Genomic DNA, 16,754 nt, shown 5'->3' with positions numbered 1-16,754 from the left:
ACTGGATACCCTCTGGCTACATAATGTTTATGTACCAAATATTTCTTGCAGATTGATTCGTTTAGCAAAAATATCGCCAAATTTGAATTTCATTCTAACTTCTGGTGCACAAAATTACAACACATTGCTCCATAGTATAGGTATCCCAGCTGGCAAACCTTAGTTAACACATTTGCTAGTCAGCCAAATTCGCCGAAAATGTCAATGCAAATTTACATAGAAATTTAAAACAACTGGCCGAAGAAGGAAACCTACATAAATATGTTTTCTATACTTCACTTAAACCATAAAACCCAAATACCGGTATATGATTTTTTATGGTGATAAGTCACTCGCACATGGAATTTTAGAGGATTTTGATAGCAGTTCCATTAAAAAAGCTGCTATCAACATGAGACTAAGATCTAGAAACACCCCGGAAATGCCGTTTTGGGGAATTTTGCTAGCTGAATCTTTTTGATGAAAGTCAATCTTTTACAAGATGTAACTTTGCTACGGGAAGTGCTATGAAAAAAGGGTTTTCAGTTTTGGCTTTGTTTACTCAAGGGCTTTAATTTGATATATAACTAGAGCGGTTCTCGGGCTTCGCGGTTCTCTGCTTTGGTGGTTTGTTTTGGTACTGAATGGTACATGTGTTTGGGTGATCATTGATGGTGTTTGTGATTTAGGTTGGGTGATGTATGTTTTGTTTCTGTTCAGAACCTTGTGGGGATTTGGCGAGTCGATGGGTGGGGGTAATTAGTTAAATGTTTGTAAGAAGGGAAAGTGAGAGGTAGAGGGTTAAAATGAGGTAGACGGTAGAGGTTTGTAAAGGTTGAAGGGAAAACATAGGAGCATGGACACTTGGCCTGGTGAAATAGTTGTTGAATAGAAGTTGAATGTATAATGTTTGTTGATGAATGAGACCGATTTGACCGAATTAATTACACGTCTGTCTGCAGTGGATACTTTGAAGGAAGTGACCCGGGTTGCCAAAAGATTTCAGCCGAATTGCGGGTCAAATAATCGAAAAAGTCGCCCAATTTTTCTCTTTACCATTGGTTTCTATGGGACATGAAATGATCGGAAGTCATGAGCCAATGTTGAAAAGTCGCCCAATTTTTTTCTTAACCATTGGTTTCTATGGGACAGGAAATTGTCAAAAGTCGCGGGAAAATCTTCAAAAGTCGCCCAATTGGGCTACCAAAGCGCGGGGTTGGCAATCCTCACGCACTGACGGGCGCATGTGGCGCTTTCTTTGGCGTGGTGTAAACAAAAACATGGAATATAGCATAGGCGTGCGCAACATCATTTAAATTAATTATTATTTACCGATACAACATTGTAGGCGTTTCAATGTACAAAAACTTGTGTCATAGCGTTACGTAATCGCTATCATCATCATCAATTCGCTCAACACGATGAGTCATTCATCAAGTCAAGTACCAATTTCCTTGATGTGTTTATTATACAGGTTTGGGCAAAATCGATTTTTCTTTTATAATATCCCGTGGACGGCAATGCACAAAACGTACTACGCCATAATATAAATAAGGCTAAATAAAAATAAAATGATGTTTCCGGTAACATGCTCTGAAAAAATTGGGACGGAAGGAAGGAAAAAAAATTATTTACACATACTGAAATTTCGACCCAATTTAACACTTGAAGGCTAGCCAATAGAAAAACAGTATGACTCGGGGTCTCAATCGCAAAAGCTCTTCTCATACTACACAAGTGTGTCGTACTGTCCAATATCATTTACCTACTCTCTGTCATTCACTGTTCTTGTCTATATATAAAAGCTTTTTTTTTTTTTGCAATTATAGAAAACTGCTACATACAATTTGGAAATTTATGCAATACAAAACACTAAACAGATAAAATAATATTTTGAAATGACCATAATTAGGGGTAGAAAAAAGTAAGGAGTCCAAACTCCAAATGGACCCTCTTATCTTAAATCCAAAAATAGGGTCCATAACCAAACTTTTGGGATCCAAAAATAGTCAAATATAATATTAACTTGTAAACAGTTAATGACTTGAACGTGAAATCAATAAGTGTAAATCAAACCAATTTTTAAGTTTACCTGACTTGGGGATCAAATCTCGACAGAGGTTTCTTGCCAATACAACATTTTACTAATTTGACCTCAGATGACCCCTGGTGACCCCCAAATGACCTTACCAAAATATGGCTCTAAATGGTGACTGTATCCACCAAGTTTCATGCCCATATGACAGTTTTTACTAATATGACCTCTGGTGACCCCAAAATGACCTTCAAAAAATTTGGCTCTAAATGTTGACTGTACTAACCATGTTTCATGCCCATATGAGTTTTAACTAATTTGACCTCAGATGATCTCTGGTGACCCCAAATGACCTTCAAAAAATTTGGCTCTAAATGTAGACTGTATTAACCAAGTTTCATGCCCATATGACAGTTTTAACGAATTTGACCTCAGATGACCTCTGGTGACCCCAAATGATCTTCAAAAAATTTGGCTCAAATGTAAACTGTACTTACCAAGTTTCATGTCCATATGACAGTTTTAACTAATTTGACCTCGGATGACATATGGTGACCCGAAATGACCTTAAAAATTTGGCTCTAAATGTTCACTGTATTAACCAAGTTTCATGCCCATATAACAGTTTTAACTAATTTGACCTCAAATGACCTCTGGTGACCGAAATGACCTTAAAAGAATTGGCTCTAAATGTTGACTGTACTAACCAAGTTTCATGTCCATATGACAGTTTTAACTAATTTGACCTCAGATGACCTCTGGTGACCTCAAAATTACCTTCAACAAATTTGGCTCTAAATGTTGACTGTATTAACCAAGTTTCATGCCCATATGACAGTTTAACCTAATTGACCTCAGATGACCTCTGTTGACCCCGAAATGACCTTCAAAAAATGTGGCTCTAAATGTTGACTGTATTAACCAAGTTTCATGCCCATATGACAGTTTAACCTAAATTTGACTCTAAATGTTGACTGTATTAACCAAGTTTCATGCCCATATGACAGTTTTAACTAATTTGACCTCAGATGACCTCTGGTGACCCCAAATGACCTTCAAAAAATTTGGCTCTAAATGTTGACTGTACTAACCAATTGTCATGCCCATATGTCAGTTTTGAATGATTTGACCTCAGATGACCTCTGGTGACCCCAAAATGACCTTCCAAAATTTTGGCTCTAATATTGACTGTACCCACCAAGTATCATGCCAATGTGATGTGACAGTTTTACTAATTTGACCTTTGGTGACCCCGAAATTACCCTCCACAAATTTGGCTCTAAATATTGAATCTACCCTATCAAGTTTCATGCCCATATGATAGTTTTTACTAATTTGACCTCAGATGACCCCTGGATGACCTTGACCCATTAACCAATACAAACTTGTTCTGTCTCGGGTCATGATGAACCCACCCACCAAAAAGTTTGGGTCAAATAATAATTGCCCTTGTAAAACAAACTGGGACATCCCCATACCCCCCATTTAACATGTGCTTAAAGGAGTATTTCGTGATCCTAGCATCCTCTTTTTATGACATTTTCAGTACATATCCACGAAAAAAGCATATTCCCAAAATTTCAGTTGATTCCGATATTGCGTTTGCGAGTTATGCATGATTATGTGTATTACACTGCTCCATAGACAATACGTTGTAATTTCGTTCTGGTGCACCAGAACGAAATTCAAATTTCACGATATCTTTGCTAAACGAATTTATCTGCAAGAAATATTTTGTACATAAACATTATGTAGCCAGAGGTTTCCAGTGATATAAAAATCTCAACTTTTTTTGAGAAAAGTGGGGGGATGAGGCTGTGGATCACGAAGTGCCCCTTTAATATCTGTATCATCCAAGTATCCTCATCTTCAATGCAACGTTCACTATTTATCGCTATGGAATTATATTTACATGTTGAAAAAGGTAGGCCTAGGGTTGAGTTTCTTGACGGGATAATATGCAGGCCTGGGCGAGCGGCATGAGAAAATAAATGTTGGTTAATCCTGAAATCTGCCAGGTTAGTTATTTTAATTTTTATTATATCGGTGCTGACAAAATGCACAACTTCCTCAACGTTTATAAATTGAAATGAACAGTCTTTTATTCATACTTGATAGGGGTTTATCGTTGAGTGTCTAGGACAAGATTACACAATTTTTCGCCTACATCATTTTTAGCATTTTAACTTTTTATTACTTGCTCTTTTTAATACGAGCTTTATGGGAATTAGTTCGACAACAACACCGATTTAATGAGCGTTAGGCCTTTGTCTTATAGTGTTAGGCCTACTATTACCGTTTTATCAAATTTTTGCGGACACAGACAAAATACCCAGCAAACACAAAACGTTTTCGACATCATTCGCAAAAAGGTTATAAAAGGTTGTCAGAAAACGTTTAAATGTCGGGTTATATAAAGGGTATATTAAGAGTATAAAACATTTTCATAACCTTAAAAACATTTTTGATAATCTACTGCTCAGCAAACAAAAATGTTTTACAGAAAACGTTTAAATGTCGGGTTATATAAAGGGTATAAAAACGTTTTAATAACATTCCAAAAACATTCTTGAAAACTTGATACAAAACATTCTAAACAGAATGTTATTTTGGGGTTGAAAAATATTTGCGAAAAAATGTTTGCCCAAAATATTTCCAATAACGTTTTAAAAACGTTTTCATGACCTTTATATAACCCGACATTTAAATGTTATTAAAAGGTTTTGAAAAAACATTTTAAGAACATTTCTGTGTTTGCTGGGTTCAAACATTTTAACATAATGTTATTTAAGTATTGACACAATATTTGGCAAAAATGTTTGTAAAAATAGTTTACAATAACATTTTTGAAAACATTGAAAAATATTGTTGTATTGTGTTTTCATACAAAACGTTTTAAAACGTTATCATGACCTTTATATAACCCGACATTTTAATGTTATTAAAACGTTTTTAGCTAAACCAAAAGCCAAAATATAACTTATTTAAAACGCGTTTTTAAAACGTTTTTGTGTTTGCTGGGTAGTTCAATAGTTTTTCAATAGTTGTAGGCCTACTTAATATTACGAGTCCTGCTGCACGCTGTTTTCATAAATAAAATAGTTGTGCATAGGCCTAGGCCTATATCGCAATAAATATTATCTATCAATTCAACTGTATTTCTTTAATCATTGAATGGCAGAAAGTCGGGGGAAAATAAAATAATGTGATTTCCAACAACTTCATATCAGAATTTCGACACGGACGACTCTTGAAAAATTTTATTTTTTCCAAAAGTGGCATAAATTATTTCATGTCAGAATTTCGACACGGACGACTCTTGAAAAATTTTATTTTTTCCAAAAGTGGCATAAATTTTTTTTTTTTGCGGCACCAAAAAGAGGGCGGGCGGGTTACCGGAAACCGAATTTTTATTTTTAGTAGGCCTAACAAGATGAGTCATACATCATAGTTTATTGGTATCACATTGATACAACCTGATTGGTCCCCATATTTTACTGCTAGAAAGCCGATTGGTCAAAAAGCCACTTGAACATTTGCCCACACATTGATCAGCCACTTTGACCTTTTTATCACGACTTGATCACGCGCCAAGATTAGTGACAAGTAGGCCTATGTTACTAGTCGGGATTTTACGATTTCAATATTACCTTCGCATGGACGGTAATTTTTTTTGCAGGGACGCTAGGATTCTAGCGAATAGATTTCTTGCAATATTTGGCTTATTTACCATCCAATTTATATCCTACAATGTACCTGTATATCATTAGCATATCAAGCGCAGCCCAACAAAAATAGTTTTTTGAGGTTTCTGATCGTCACGCTGAAACACTTTTAAGGACACAATTTCCTCCGTTTTCCCAGCCATTTTGTTTACTCGTTGTTAACGACGTAACTGATTAGTCTCGACCCCAGAGTGCAACGTGGCTGTATCATGAACATGACTTGAAGACAGAAACCGGCTGTAAAAGAGGTGGGTCATCTCGCGAGATCTTGTGACTTGCATTGTTTCATCTCGTAAGGTCGATGGCTCAAAAATTATCTTTGAAGTATCACAAATTCCAAGTGTAAGGTACTTGGATACATTAAACAGGATAATTATGATTTAGAAATCAGATATGTGAGTACCAATTTTATATAAATTGACTCAATTGCAAAAAAAAATGTTGCTACGTTTGTATAGATCCCAATGACACACACAGTGGCATAAGCCAGTCTCTGTGTACAAACGGGCGTACACGAGACTGGCAAGTCTATACCACATCGTTCACGACTCTAAAAGCGACCGAGTCAATGGGGGATATACTATCATGACTATTGGGCAACTTCCACTTGATTGGCCCTCAGCCAGTCTGAGATAGAAGTATAAATTGTAACCAATGGCAACGGTAGGCAAAACCGGCTATGCACGACTATGTGCACGATTATATGGACCAACCTCTGGTTGGATCGCACGGAATACAGAGTTGCCAATGCAGATTAATAAGGTATAATATTGGGTGACTTTGTGAGCGTCCAACTAAATTAGTACAATTCTGAATACTTCGTTATTCTTTTTGTAGATGTCGACTACCATTCAAATTTAATAGGTTTCATCATTAGCACACACTTGACATATCCTGAAAGTGAAACAGAAAAAAAATACTTCGTTTGTCTGCTTTTTTGTATACAAGAAACACATGAGACATCTGTTTGTGTGGACTTTGTGCAAGGAGCCCAAATCCCCACAAAAATGATGCAGTTTGATGGCAAATTTGAATTCACCTAGCATACCTACGTACATAGTATGGAGCAGTGTAATACACATACACTACGGGATTCTCATGAGAGTAGCAGCGCTGCTACTCTCGAGTACCTACATGTACGTCGGCCACCAGACCCTTGTGGCCCAGCAAGCCGGCTGCAACTCGCGAATACCTCGTAGCGTAGGTACTTTGAAGGTACTCCGAGTACCGGTACTGGTACTCACCTGCCAGGTACTCTGCAGCTGAGTACCGACATGGGTACTCTGGCAAAAAAAATGAGGCAAGCGGGTTGCCATTTCTAATTTATTTCTGTTGCCTTATTGATTTATATTGATTAATATGTTCTTGATTTATGTTTCTTAGTTTATTCTTTGGGCATTTTTAAGCGGACAAGTTAAGTAGGCCTATTAGTAAATGAGTGAATAAATAAGTAAATAACAATACATATGTAAGTAAATAAATAAGTAAATAAGTAAGCAAATAACTAAAGTAGTAAGTAAATAAATAAGGGAATAGGTAAACAAGTAAATAAGTTATTAAATAAATAATAACCCAAAGATGTAAATAAATAAATAAATGAATAGTAGGGAGATAGGTAAATAACTAATTATACAAATAAGTAAATAATTAGGTAAATAATAACTAAATAAACAAGAAAATAAGAAGATAAGAAAATAACCAAGTAAGTAAATAAGCAACTAAATAAATAAATAAATGAATAAATATCTAATTGAGTAAGTAAATAAATAACTGAAGATAATAAAATAAGAATAAAAACAATAAAATAAAGAAAGAAAGAACTAAGTAAATTTAGAAGTTCATAAGTAAATAAATAAGTAACCAACTAAATAAATAAACAGGTAATAAATAAATCAGTAAAATAACTAAAGCAAGTAATGAGTTAATGAATAAAAAAACATATGAACATAAAATACATGATGCAATCTTTTCTAAATATTTCTGAAAAATAATAAATTTACTAAATAATTAAATAACATAAAAATTACAAATGAAAACAACCAAGCTGAGCAACCATCAGCCAAGCAAACCGCTAACTAACCAACCAAGTAAACAATCAAACAAACAAAAAACCGTGTTACTTTCCTAACAGAACAAAACGGAAAACAAAAGAAAAACAACAGAATTATAACACTGTCGCCGGCGTACGGAAAAACTGCATTGTGCAACAAGCAATTGCATCCAGATCATAAACAAATTAATAATTCCACTTCGACGCGTTCTTGTGCAAGCCTTGTTGAACGCGTAGTTGCACGCGCAGTCGGCCGCGTAGGTGTATCACGGGCGCGCGCGCCTTGAAATCAATGAACTTTACGATCAAAGGACTTTAGCGACGGAGTACCTCGCGGGTGAGTACCTTCACTGCTACTTCACTGCTGACACATGGGTACACCATGGATGCGGTTACTGTGCAGGTACTTCCGCTGAAGGGCCATCGAAGTACCCCCGACCATGGTCTGCCTATAAGTCACCTACTCGGTACATCGCAGTTGACTCTTAGGTGACGCATGGTGGAGTATCGATGTAAGTACTTTGCTACTGGGGTATCTACAGTATGGTGGCCGACGCTGGTACTTTGGTGTAGTACCAGCGTCGGCCACAAAGGGCTTGTGTACTCGGTAGTAGCAGCGGTAGTAGCCGCGAAGTAACATTGCAGCAGGGGTACTCCGTTGCCAGGAATCTTGTAGTGTAATCATGCATAACTCGCAAACGCAAAATCGGAATCAACTGAAATTTTGAAAATAAGCTTTTTTCGTGGATATCTACCGAAAAATGTCATAAAAAGAGGATGCTAGGATCACGAAATCCTCCTTTAATGACTAATGCTAGTAATGTTTTGTATGGAAACGCACTAAGTTTTTTTGTTTTAAACTTCCATGGTCGTGCCTGTGCGTATCGCGTACACGAGCGCAAATGCAAAAGCAATAAACAATCACGCTGATTGGCTGATCAACGCACTTGACAACAAGCCGGCTGACCCATTGGTCTTCGGCGCAGCGCGTAGGTGGCGACCTACGCGATCATGCGATCGCAATTCACCAGCGCGTACCCGGAACACAGAAGTTTTAAAAAAACAACTTTACTCCTGACCGTCTGAATACAGCCATGCCAGCAGGATTGTTGCATGGCCAGTATCAGACACGAGCCCATCCCATCCTGTTTAAAAGTGGATTTTCTTATTTCTATAGATTGGTAGCGCATTCACGAGATGCTAATTTTTATTCTGACAAACACATTCAATGCACTAAAATGGACATGGTGAATAAAAATGATGGCCATCATCGAGGTCTCATTCACTGAAGTCATGAAAAGCTTACGTGTTTGTATTTAGGCCAATGAAAGTCGATAATGAGTTTCCCGTCACCCGCCTAGTCCGAATAATCAGACCCAGAACAAAATATTAATTTCTGACATGATCCTGTACTGGGTCTGAACTGTTTCCATATGAAATCTTGATGGCAAATTGGACAATAGAAGCACATGGTTCTACGTGACAGCTTTTTAATCCCTATTCAGGTTACGTGAATCACGCTATTGTGGACCATCATTCTGATACTTGAGTGTTTGGACAAGCGGAACGGTCTTTTGTCTACCTCTCTGTTTGTAAACAAACCAGGTGGTCGAAATGTCCTCCTCGCGGAATACGAAAGTCGGCGTAATAGTACGGCACTATCACCCGCCCTCACTTCATTTTCTGGCCCTCACTTGAATTCATTAAATTGTGATTTTTAAATTAAAACATCCATTTTGCTACCAACCTTCTACATGTAGCTATGCCCAGCGAGGTCACGTCACACTTCCGGTGTGACGTGCGGTCACATGCCCAGAACTCCAAATAATTTTCGGAAGCGACAGACAAATTGCAGGAAAGCGTGCCAATTTAAGCTTCCTGTAATATCTATTGCACATAACATACGAAGTCACAAACTTCAATATGCACTTCAAATACAGCAGACCAGCTGTTAATTATTACCGATCCTGTAGAATAACTTACATAATCGTTAAATTCGTGGAATCCCGTTGCTCAGAATTGCAAATGTCATTTTTATCTGTCAAATGCGCTGTGGATGTGCTCAGAGATTTTATGATATATGCTTCATTAAATCACAGGTGTGAAACTGACTTTATACCACTCGCTCGCTTTCGCAGAAAAGCGAAGCCTTCGGCTACCTCGTGGCAAAATTTCCAACGGGCGCCTTATTTATTTATAACCCGTTTTGTGTCCCTGCGTGAATATCCTTAGTTTTCAGCATCAAAGATACTGAAAGATGACCAGTTTTATAGGTCATAGGGTAGAAACGATAGTTGTACAATTGTACAAAATATACATTTTGTTATAGGCCTAAAATGTTTACAAAAATATATTGGTCCACACTTTGTGCATGTATTCAGTTGTTCGACGTATACCTTCTAGCCTCATTTTAGTATACTTTTGAATCTTTGGCTAAACATCCATCTTTAAGTGAGTGAGCAGTAAATAACAGATCATTTTACATGTGTGTTTGCACTGTTTGGTCTATAATGAAAGGAAGAAAAATAATGAATAATGAAAAAGTTACCTCACTAGTTTTCAGAAATTATGTGACGGGAAACTCAAGATTGACTGTCAGGAGCATTATTTGCAAAAAAACGATGAATATCTGTGCATTTTTAATGGAAAAATCAAAATCAAAACATCCATTTTGCTACCAAACTTGCAGCCTCTTACTTTTAAATCTCACTTGGGATAAACATCCATCTTTGAGTGCAGGAGCGGTATTTATGTACGGTAAATAACAATTGATGAATTTTACACTTGCGTTTGGTCATTTAATGAAAATCACAAAAATAATGAATAATGAATAAGTAACCTCGCTTGTTTTTAGAAATTATGTGACGGGCAACTCAAGATTGATTGCAAGGGGCCTTACTCTCAGAAAAAAACAGGTTTTTTACCTATGGCACTTTAGCTGAAATACGGTACAGCAAGATAATGTAAGATAGTAAAATGTAAACCTGTATTTTAGCTAGAGTATCTCGAGCTAGCCAGTATCCCAACAAGAACAAGAACAATATTAAAAATTGTTTTGAAAATGTTAAATTGTAAAAATGTTAGTTTGTAATAATCATTTTTGCACACATTTTGTCAACATTTAAGTTATCAAATAGTGTTTTTGAAAATTATGAATTGAAAACGTTTTGTACCCATTATATATAAATTTGCCATCAAACCACATCATTTCATTAAAGCCCTTTGAATAAAGAAAGCCAAAACTGAAAACCGTTTTGTCATAGCACTTTTCGTATCAAAGTTACATCTTGTCAAAGATTGACTTTCATCAAAAATATTCAGCCAACTTTTAATGCATCAATTAAAAAACAAAACAGCATAGTCTCAAAATACAGTACTCAGCTTTTCTATGTGAAACGGGATCAAAATCCCTCTAAAATTCCTTATGCAATTAACTCATCACAAAAATAAGTCATATATTTGGGTCAAGTCACACTCAAGTGAAGTATAGACAACATATTTATGTAGGTTTCCTTGACCAATCTTTTCTTTTCATTTTCTATGTAAATATGTATTGTGTTTGGGCCCCGGTTTGGGCCAATTTGGCTGACTAGCAAATGTGTTAGGTATGCCTTTCATACCTACATTATATCCTTTATAACCAGACATTTAAACATTTTCTAGCTACCTTTTCTATAACCTTTTGCGAATGATTGATGTTGAAAACGTTTGTGTTTGCTGTGATGCTTTGATCATTTTCTCGGTCTGGACTCGAGGTTGTTCCGTCATCCATTGCACTTACCTATTTCTCACATCTGACAAATTTGCTAACCATGTAAACTGTATTGTAAAATAATAATTATTTTTATAATGAGCAGTAGAATTTTGAGTTTCATGTTTGGATTGGCAAGCACCAGACACAAGCTCATACCATCTAAAAGGCTGGCGGGTTTTCTTATTTCTAAAGATTGGTAGCGCATTCATGAGATGCCAATCAGGGTCTTAGCTAGAAATCAAAGTTTGCCAAATGCCAATCATTTGAATAAAATTGCCCATCTTATTTTGACCTTTAAAATATTTACCAGACTTCTACAGCCCATTGGGGTTCAAAGAATTCACAAATATGTGTAACTTGACACATCACACCCTATTGATTCCTTCCTCACCATAGGGCCATGACCTCCGTACTATTGCCCAAACCGGAAGTCACGGTTTGAAAGGTGCACCCTGCATTCATAAAAGTACTCACATGTTTCAGTTTTGTGATATAATCCTTAAAAATAACACTTACTGCATTTTCTTCATTAAATCTGCATTTCACAGCAAAAAAAGGAAATTTCTTTGCCACCATGGCCACCGTGTTATCTCTTTGAGACATTAATTTTTGTTATGGTGATGATCGCTACGGTCACAAATGTACCCAAAATTTTCACACATGCACCAAATATGTTTTGTTTTTCTTATCTTCACATGAGGAATGGTAAGAAGTGATATTTTGTAAATAAAATTTGATACTGTGTACCCTGGACCAGATAGGCCCAGGAGTCTCAGACCTTCGTACGGAGAAGGACAGTGGAAATCGTAGTGACGGAGCAAAAATATGTGTTGATATGGCCTTGTTTTGCAAGTCTGGTGTTTTAAAAAGGTCAATAGCCTTTCTCAACACCTACAATTATAATTTAGCATCTGTCAAAGTCATTAATTTTGCCCGTCCCAGGAGCAAACTCCCTTCTAAAATGATGGGCAGACGGGTGGCTAGCTAAGACACCGATGCCAATTTCTATTGTGTTCATTTATGTTGTGACAAACACACATCTATTCAATTCTATTCAAATCTTTCACACTTCAATGGACATGATGAATAGAAATGATGCCCATCGAGGTCGCATCACTGAAGTCATGAATAGATATTGATGTATTTGTATTGTTCTCAGAAAAAAAACGGGTTTTCTACCTATGGCGCTCTAGCTGAAAATGAAATACAGCAAGATCTTCTTCTCGATTACTGGCATGGGGGTATGCTGGTTAGTCTGCAGTTGTGCCTTGAAGCTGTTAATACTTTGAGACATGATGATATTGTCCGGTAGATTATTCTACCTCTTGGTACTAAAACATTCATATCTTTTCTCAGGAGTGTCATAGGGTAGGGATTGAGGTGTCAAAATGCGCAGGACAATCCCCAGCATGCGATTATTTAGGGCTCATATTGAAATACCCTACCACGCTTTCACACAGAAAGAAGGCAGGATTCCCCTCGCTAAGCACCCGGCTCAGGAAAGCTTGGTCATAAAACGGATGGATTATATGCATCAGTGATACACCCTGCCTTTTGAAGTGGTCTGGTGACAAGGTTTATAATAAAAGTTTATCAAAGACTGGCAATTTTATTGATTGTTGAACTAATTGAACTAATCGGCTCATCGCACAACCCAGGAAAGGGCGCTCCTAATTTAAGTGGCTAGTTGCAGTGTTATAATCACACAGGATTTTAACAAAGAAGGCTAGCACAGGAAAGCTGCAGGATGGCGCACACCTTCCTGTGTAAGGGAATTTCAATATGAGCCCTTAGCAAACGTAAAAAATTAGTTGCTAGATTTTAATAGTGGGTAAATGTCCTAACCATAAAGAAACTTTTTTTTGCGTAGTTTATTTTAGTAACTCTGAACTCAACAATAGGTCTCTATCATTATATTTTACTCTCACTTCTAGCAATCCTTCATCACCATGTCGACCACAGAGGATGATGGGAACAGTTCACCAATGCTGCCATCTGAGTCTCCTGGCAGCTCTGTGTCTGCATCACTCCAGGATGAATACCAAGAGTTGCTCAAGTATGCTGTCATCACACCACACTTTGATCCATTGCAGCTTCCTCAGACTCTGGCAGAGGCTGCCAATGCCTTCTCAACAGCACCAAATAGAGATCCGTTGATCTTTGAGGATGCATCAGGTTTGTCTTGTGTATAGTCATGTTATGTGTATTAGTCTCGGTCCCAGCCGGTCTGTGCTTCTTCTTCACTAAACAAACTGTCTGATGACAAGCTCATAATGACAGCCGCTGAGTGATTGGTTTATTTCACCATTTCCATATGAAAATAACACCAATCGTCTGATATCGCCTTTCATGCCAGAGAAGCCACAACAGTGAACACGTACTTGTGTGCATTATGTGAATTTATATCACCGCATGGCTGTCAATCAACCACTGAAGCCCAGTGGTTGATTTGGGTTTAGGTTTGAGCCAATCAGAAAAGATGTTCTTTGAGCTTGTCGCCAGACGGTTTGTTTTAGTGCAATGAGTGATAAAGGAGCACAAACCGGTTGGGAGACTACATGTTTTATATATTATAGGCCTACCAGTGCAGTCAATGAGTGCAAAACCAGGGCAAGATTTACCACAGGGCACAGTGGAAAGGTCCCCAGGGGCCACAATCTGTGGAGGGACAAAATTTGAGAGGGGAAAAACCATAATAATATTATTAATTAAAAAACAATAACAAATTCAAGGAAAGATAGAGGAAGTTAGAAAATCATATATTCAAACCCCCTTAGAATTTGAGCATTAAAATAGCAAATCGTCATGCAATATGCACACAATTTTCACATCCCTTAGAATTTTTGCATTGAAATAGCAAATTTCTTCACACTACACATGCATTTTTCCCAGTAAAGTAATTCTGGTGATGGGTCACGGGGACAGCTTGGAATAAATTTGAGAGACAGTGGTGTGGTGGGGGTGTAACACTTTGATCCAAAGAGCCAGGTGGCCAATCATGTTGCTGTGTCCAGGGTGAGCAAAAATGTAATTTTGGCCCTAGCAAACATGCCACATAAATGGGGAGGCAAAACTGCTACCTCTATGCACTGAAATTACTGACTGAAAGCACCATAGTTGGTTATGTGAAATTTCAAAGTGTAAAAATTGGAAGATACAGTGGCTTTGTATTCATTGAGAAGACTTGTCAATGGTTTAAGCAAGTAAAATAATCAATAGGTATAAAAATATATAGAGCAAAATTTTACATTGTGATGAGATCAGGCCTCGAAATAAGCCAGAATTTCTGAGGGCCATTTGGGCCCTTGATCTTAAATGTTTGAGGGCCCTCACAAATTTTTGTGGGCCTGAATTTGGGCCATTGGTTTTAACCTATGAACCCCACAAAAAAGTGAGAAAAATTGCCACAAATTTTTGTGGGCCATTTGGGCCCGCCGGATGTGTCTTTTGCGGGCCCTCACTGATTTTCGGGGGCCGAGGGCCATTGGGCCCTCCTTATTTCGAGCCCTGGATGAGATCAACTGCTGTACAGAAAGTCACTGACCAAGGTGACACAAGATGCAGTATCATTGTAATGCCTATTAAACAGACTAACCTTTGCAGCCAGGGTCAACTGATGGAGATTTTGTATTGGGCCAATCAATGCTTAAATTTGGCTTATATTAGGGGACCCTTATGGGTGCACAATAGTAATAAATTTCCCTATACTTTGTGTACAAAATGGCCTCTATTCAAATGTCTCTACCTGCCTTACGAAGCGACTCAATTTTTCAAAGTGTCAATGTTTTCCTGACTGACAAACAAACAAGCAAGTAAACAAACTAAATTAAATATATTGGTGACCATTGAATTTTCGAGCTACCGGACCACGAATGCAATACACTTTTTTCACCCAATTTTCAAAAATAGAAGCACTTGTGATTTTACCTAGAAGCAGCCGGTTTGAGAAATACATGAAAAATCTGAATAAAAGCCCAGAATCTTTTCCAATCTTGGCAGATGCTTAGATTCAAGCCTACATTTATTACCTGGCACAAATTTTCCCCAAAATTTGCACATTTTTTTTGGTTTTTAATATTGATTTAAACTGAAATGTAAAAACACCGCAGATCAGGACGGAATCCCACAAGAGACATTATTTGGTGATGTAAAATCTTATCAAGTGCTGATACATATGTGTTTATAGTCAGCAGTCAATCTGAGGTATGTCACTATGGATTTACTTTTTAAAATGAACCTATAAGATTATTTTCTTGTGTTATAGTTACAGGAACAGAGACATCTGGTGAGACTGATGAGTCTACCACACCTGATGAGCAACAGAGAAGAAGTATGAGTGTCATGGCAACGTTGGGGTCATCCACAGAGGAGCAAATTGACACTAGTGATGTGACAGAGAATGATGAAGATCTACCTAGGTCAAATGTACCAGGTACGGTAGAAAAGAAAACCTTTATCCCCATTCCTACCTTTTTTACAGTGCACCTGAATGGTTAATTACATAATAACATGATATGTGTACATCCATCTATCTCTGTGAATCTATACCATGTGATTTGAAGTGACCTCCACTTAAGATGGGTCTGGTATTTATTCCTAGCTTATTAAAAGAGACAAGTGCATCGTTTTGATATGGGTGTACACATAGAGTCATCTGGGTAACCAATCAAAATTGAGCTTAATCACCTTCAGCTCTACTGACTATTCTTTCCATCTCCAATTGGCTCAATATATGATTTGCCCCCTCTTTGTAACCAATCAAAATGTGTCTTAGATACGGATAATTTTTTTGGTAGGATTTTGCCAACTTCAGGCAAGTTATTACACAGTCATTAATTGAGTGGGTGTCAGTCTGTTTGGTTATTTTAGATTTTAATTCTTGAAAATAATATGTCATTTTAAGGTACAGATAAAAAGAGAGCTTGAATTTTGGTGCCTAATTTTTATTGTTTAAGGGGGTACTACACCCATTGATTTTTTTTGCATTTTTTTTGCATTTTGTGAAGAAATTACAAAAAAAAAATTGGACAAAGTGGTATGCAAAATGAAGGGCAAATCTTCTCGTTTTATTGGTGGCATCGGTATCAACGTAGCTTACATGCTTTTAAAAGTAGAAGCCAAAAGGTGGTACATCACTGATGATTTAAATTCACTTCATTTTGGAAAGCTTAATATCAGCGGATTTCGTTAAAATTTTGGATATGTGTTGCT

General features: G+C 37.2%; 1 protein-coding gene across 1 annotated transcript in view; it reads left to right on the top strand.

The window, feature by feature from the left end:
* LOC140141853 (centrosomal protein POC5-like) overlaps positions 1–16,754 on the top strand; it is a 36,252-nt gene that overhangs the window by 2,222 nt on the left and 17,276 nt on the right. The window contains exons 2-3 of the mRNA XM_072163724.1: positions 13,478–13,718; positions 15,808–15,975. Coding sequence (XP_072019825.1) covers positions 13,493–13,718; positions 15,808–15,975 — 394 coding nt within the window. The 5' untranslated portion in view covers positions 13,478–13,492. The remainder of the gene's footprint in view (positions 1–13,477; positions 13,719–15,807; positions 15,976–16,754) is intronic.

The sequence above is a fragment of the Amphiura filiformis genome, chromosome 20, assembly GCF_039555335.1.
Source record: "Amphiura filiformis chromosome 20, Afil_fr2py, whole genome shotgun sequence".
NCBI classification, from domain to species: Eukaryota; Metazoa; Echinodermata; class Ophiuroidea; order Amphilepidida; family Amphiuridae; genus Amphiura; species Amphiura filiformis.
The sequence above is the reverse complement of the archived record's forward strand: the minus strand, read 5'-3'. Positions and strand labels throughout refer to the sequence as shown.